The 6,000-nt window shown below is 32.9% G+C and overlaps 1 protein-coding gene across 1 annotated transcript in view; it reads left to right on the forward strand.

Moving 5' to 3' along the window:
- LOC121411174 (cyclin-H-like) overlaps positions 1 to 4,553 on the forward strand; it is a 31,132-nt gene extending 26,579 nt beyond the window's left edge. Inside the window, exon 11 of the mRNA XM_041603738.1 lies at positions 2,485 to 4,553. Coding sequence (XP_041459672.1) covers positions 2,485 to 2,526 — 42 coding nt within the window. The 3' untranslated portion in view covers positions 2,527 to 4,553. The remainder of the gene's footprint in view (positions 1 to 2,484) is intronic.
- The last annotated feature ends 1,447 nt before the right edge of the window (positions 4,554 to 6,000 follow it).

The following is a 6,000-nucleotide window of genomic DNA, read 5'->3' on the forward strand; positions in this document are numbered from 1 at the left end:
TTCTTGATGCCCCCTTTTTTTACACCTATGTCTTGTAATGTGAATATTATGTTATGTCACACAGATCTGCTGTTTTTTTTCTCCCCTTTTAAAGTTAAAAGCAGCGGCAGATCCAAGGGGGGGGGGACACATCTGGCCGTGCCCCCTTTAGAGAAGAATTAACAAAATGTAGATAATGAAAATATGCCATTCTTACACAAGTGTGCCCCCCCATCTTGAAAATAAGAGCATATATTTTAATGGGAATATGTCTTTCAAACACAAGTGGGGACCTTTTTTTTCCTTGTCAAATTTGCTGTGGACGAAATGACCTTCATTTCTTTGTGAAACCTTTTTTTGGGGGGGCTTGTCAAATTTGCTGTGGAAGAAATGACCTGCAATTTTTGGTGAAATTCTTTTTTTGGGGGGGGGCTTGTCAAATTTTTCTTGGGAAAATGTGCCCTCCCCCTCAAGAAAATCCTAGATCCGCCCCTGGTTAAAAGCTTGATCTTTCAGGTTTGTCAATTTAAATGGTACTTTACATGATTTCAGCCATCAACATGTATCTCTATTGTTATTGTGTGAAGTTATTAGACTTTAAAATGGCTTGATGAAAATCTGACAAGGCTGTATGGAGGTTTCATGTATGCTTATCAATTTAGTCAAATATAACCATTATCATTTAGTGTAGTTACTTTGGGCGGAGAAATCGATACTCCTTTTTGTGTGATTTAGCATGCATTTTGTGTCAATCTTTTGTGATTGTATGCTATTCACGAGATAGCCTTACTTGTGTAATAATAAGCTTTGTCCTGTCAAATTCCTTTTGAGATTAAATGCAGTTTACAATGTTCCACATGATCATGGAAACATTCCACAAAATGCCTTGTCATTGGTTTTCTCTGACAAGGTTTTATAATGTATGTTACTAAATATCCATACATCTGATTCGCTGAGGGCAAATTCTTCAGAGGAAATATCAAATAGAACGATTTATGAAATGCACTCTTTCAGAGTTCACTGATTTTCAGTATCCTAAGGCCAGTGCAGTCCTTTCTTTTTAATGAGATTAGAATTAGGAATAGGATTAACTAGTACAAGCTATTGTCACAAAGAATTTGACATCCATAGGATTCTAATGCCTCAAGGAGATTCCAATTATCATTTGAAAGGGGTGTGAGTTAATATGTGTAGAGTCTACAGCTTATTAATAAGTTATGTGAGACTCCATAGATGAAACCACTTGAAAATGGCATGCACAATGGTACCACACTTCTGGTGTACCATTGTACCACAAAAGTTTGTCTTGAAATTAATCTCAAATAGTCTACAAATATAATTTGTAGTCTCATTCTAACCTTGCTAGTTCATGTATTACATTACACATGATTTTTAATGACTTTTTAGCCCGACTGAAATACCTACATCAGGAAAACTCTGCTTCTTAAAATTCAAGTCTCCCATTCAGTGTTAAAAGGATGGTAAGGGCTGAAAGTATGAATAGCTTAATAAATAGAGTAGAATTCACTGAGCAAAATGCCAAACATTTCATCAAAATCGGATAATAAATAACAAAGTTATTGAATTTAAAGTTTAGCAATATTTTGTGAAAACAGTCATCATGAATATTCATTATGTGGGCTGATGATGTCACATTTCCACTTGTTCTTTTGTATTTTATTGTATGAAATTAGGTTCATTCAAATTTTTTCCTCCAAGAACTAGAAAAATTGAATTGACAACTGATAGTGCATTAGATATTTATTGCTGCAACTTATTTCATTAGAAGGGAGGCATATTATTCACACAAGTATGAAATAATGAAAAATTATGGTTTTATGTAATAGCATAAGAAAACGGAAAGTGGAGATGTGATGTCATCAGCCCACCTAATAAACATTCATGATGACTGTTTAAAAAAAATATTGCTTAACTTTAATCTTTAATAACTTTATTATTTGTTATCCGATTTTGATGAAATTTTTGGCATTTTGCTCAGTGAATTCTACTCTTTGCATTAAGATATTATTTTCAGCCCGGACCATCCCTTTAATACTTCCGATTTATTATAGTCTGTTCACAAGGAAGTGAATTTCCTTTGTACTTCTGTCATAAAAATAGATCATAAAATCTTTAGAATTTTAATCACCTCATTATTAATATGATATGGAAGACATACAAAAGAAATGATTAAGAATAAAGTGTATCATAACAGGAATTGTGCATGAGTTGTGAAACAGAAAAAGAGAATCCTGTTTAATGTGGTTGCCAATGAAATATTGTATTTTAATAAATTTTGTTCAAGCTTATCAACAGTGTTAATTTGTAATGGTGATGTATGTAAGCATTGTCTTTATTCACAAGAGCCCGAAGCATCTGTTATTGAAACAAAAATCTTGGTTATCAGTGGTTTCTGTCCCTATCCACATGTAAGATGTACCATCTATTTCCATTTTTATATTTTTGTTAACATAATAATGTGTCCTTTTTCTATTTAATCTCTAGGAAACAAGAAGGAAAGAAAAGGAACTATTGATGACTGTATGATCCACGTTCCCTTTGAGCTTTGCTTTCCAAACTAGAGAAAATATTTGTGAAGTTCAAGAGAGGTTTACTTTGGATCAGGACCTTGAACTTGGTGGCACTGATTTGCAATCAACGAGTCCATTTTTCCTGTTTCCTGTGTTGAATTGGATCAGGAATGACCATGCTAGATGAACAAACACCAGATGAAATAGATCAGGAATAAAGACCTAATAGAATGATTTAGGAAGCAATCATTGGTCCAAGAACAGAGTGAAGGTTGTCAACCAGTAGTGACCGTGATGTTACTTCCAAGTACTCATGTCCTGTAGTGAGGACTCATTCTGCATTGATACAGCAAGTGGAATTAGTGGACATCTTGAACATTTCCTGCTCCATTCTAGACTACATGAAGATATCACAGGTTGTGATAAGCATACACCTGGGTGTGAAGATATTACACATATATCAGTACGACATGAACTTCAAAATGTTACCCAAAAGAGTGCCAATAATCTGTGTCTGAGTTGATGAGTTATCTCTGAAAACAGTACTAGAAACAACACTTAACAGTTGGTCCGCAGTCCACCAGTGGGCCATGGAATCAGCCAAAAGTATCCTAGAAACTCAAAGAATAACAGGAGAAAACAATCTCTTTACTCTGATCCCCAGTGCAATATGAACGCATAAAAGAATAAGGAAGGCTGTGGTACGAATGATTACCACATTAAATTGTTTTTTTCTCAAAGATTTTGTAACATCGGCAAAAGTAAATGAAGTTGGGTCTTGAAAGATTCATTAATTATTGAGCTATGATGTAAAAATTGTTGAAAAGCATTGTCATAGGAGATAAAGATCTGTGCAAAATGAGAACTGTTCCTCCCAGACCCTAACAACTGACTGCTCTTGGGTATGAGGATTGAATGAAACTAATAATCATCTCGTTGGTTAAATTGCCCTTATTACTGGAAATTTCCTCACACTAAGCTCACCAACTCACTCTCTCATGCCATCATGACATGAATGATAAACAAGCATATAGTGTACTGTAAGATATTTATACTTGATATGATGGAAATAAAATGTCTCTGCAAGCATCATTATAGTCTTCATTGGGATACAAATGGATAATGGATATTATGTTCATGATATTTATCAATTTGATATTATCTATGGGGAAAATTTACACCTTTTGAACGACTAAGAACTATTTCTTACCACATTCATAAATGTCATAGTCACTTGTACATGTAGGTCTTGAGCTCTGTTAATTCTATTTTAAGCATGTGCTCGGTGAACAGACCCAATTCTTATGATTAGTGCACAGGGAGGCTTATATTGATACATTGATTTATATTTCTCTTATTGTATTGAACAGGATTTAATTTTCACCCATGATGTAGTGAAGGTGGTACATATGTTGAAATGGTTCACAATAGATTTTTATGAATTTACAGTGGTTTTGAATCATTATATGAAATCCTTATTTATATAGACCTTTACGATATTAATTATGCTTTAATCGGGTACAAATAACAAAAACTTAAAATGGGAATGCACTTTTTTGTCATAGGTCACCAAGTTCATGCTTGTTCTTTTGGTTTGAGCAAACATTTTGTGTAGTTATAATTACACTAATTCTCAAGCATGAAATCAGGGGAGTGTCCTGTGACAAATTTTAGATGGTACAGTAGGAAAGAGGACAAGACAGAAAGAGATAGAGAAGGAGGGGGGGGGGTACTTTTGAAAATATGTTGCTTTATTATTAATGATTGGACTACATCATGAAATGAAAATAACTTTGTTTGGATTGACACAATGGAAACTTCAAGATTTATGTATAAGATAACATCTCCTGACATTTTATGAGAACCTTTATAAGTGTTTTAGCAGGAAATGTACATCCTTCCATTGATTATCATTAGGTTCCTGATGGTGGGAAATTCTGGAAGCAATTCAAACTCTGAAGAACATTATTTTTAATGAACATTCCTTGTATATTCAACTATAGCAAAGATTTGATAAATTTCTTTATCAGTAGTGAATGACTTTTTTTAAAAAAAAGTTTATTCAAATCTAAGTAGATAATTATGTTATTATTGCTGCTAGAAGATAAGATCATGATATTTGGCTGTTATTTGGCATTTTATGAGCCATTCTTGATAAGAGTGTTTTGTAGGAATGAGCATTGTTGTAAGGTAAAGGAAAGTAGTTACAGCAACTTCATGAGGAAAGTCTATAGAATCAAGGTTAAATGCCATGATTAATCTAGATCTGGTACATTGATATAAACCTATTGCTGTGAAATCGTTAAATCTTAGCTGAAAACTGATAATTCTGATCATCACTAACACAAAAAAGGCATATGTGGGACAGCGTATTAATATTGTTTGGAAAAATACCAGACCTTTATGGAATCCCATGCTTATTTTGCTCATTTTTCAGCAATTACAATTTTTTTTACCAGAGCGATGTGGCACATATTTTTTGTTTATACATATGAACACTTTGTTGTCATTTTTTGGGCGTTCTGTTCGAACTCATTTTGTGATAATTACCATAACTGGTATTTATCTTCAATGTTATCAGTTTGTATGGTGGGAAATTCTGGAAGCAAATCAAAATTGAAGAATGTAAAAGTTGAATTTTGTGGAAAAATTTTCCGAATATATTATTAGGATATATTTTGGTGCTAATGCTGAACTCCTAATATATATTTCTATCTGCAAATGTAACACTATTAATGCTCTTAATGTTGATAATATTTTTACATGTGAAATAAATAAAACAAACAAGTCAATATATTTTGGAACACAGTTCAATTTGATTCTTTTATTTCATTTCCACTCAAATACAAACCAATATAAATCAAATACAGATTCAACTAAGTTATCAAATGGCTGCAGTTTGTGATTTCAAGTTCTGTATTTGCTATTAATAGGACAACACTGTAAGATCAGGGGCCTGTTTCATGAAGACTTGTTATTAGAAATGAGCAATTACTATAAGTTAAAGGACAAGTCCACCCCAACAATAACTTGATTTGAATACAAAGAGAAAAATTCAACAAGCATAACACTGAAAATTTCAATAAAATCGGATGTAAAATAAGAAGGTTATGGCATTTTAAAGTTTCGCTTATTTTCAACAAAATAGTTATATGAACGAGCCAGTTACATCCAAATGAGAGAGTTGATGACATCACTCACTCCCTATTTCTTTTGTATTTTATTATATGAAATGTGAAATATTTTTATTTTCTCGTCATTGTCATGTGAAATGAAGTTTGATTCCTCCCTGAACACATGGAATTCCATTATTTTAACATTTTGTGCTTCAGGCAATGAGGTCCTAATCATCAAATTTGTAAAAATTGAAATATTGTATAATTCAAACAAAAAACAAAAGAAATAGTGAGTGAGTGACGTCATCGACTCTCTCATTTGGATGTAACTGGCTCGTTCATATAACTGTTTTGTTGAAAATAAGCGAAACTTT

Source organism: Lytechinus variegatus, chromosome 3, assembly GCF_018143015.1.
Source record: "Lytechinus variegatus isolate NC3 chromosome 3, Lvar_3.0, whole genome shotgun sequence".
Taxonomy (NCBI): Eukaryota; Metazoa; Echinodermata; class Echinoidea; order Temnopleuroida; family Toxopneustidae; genus Lytechinus; species Lytechinus variegatus.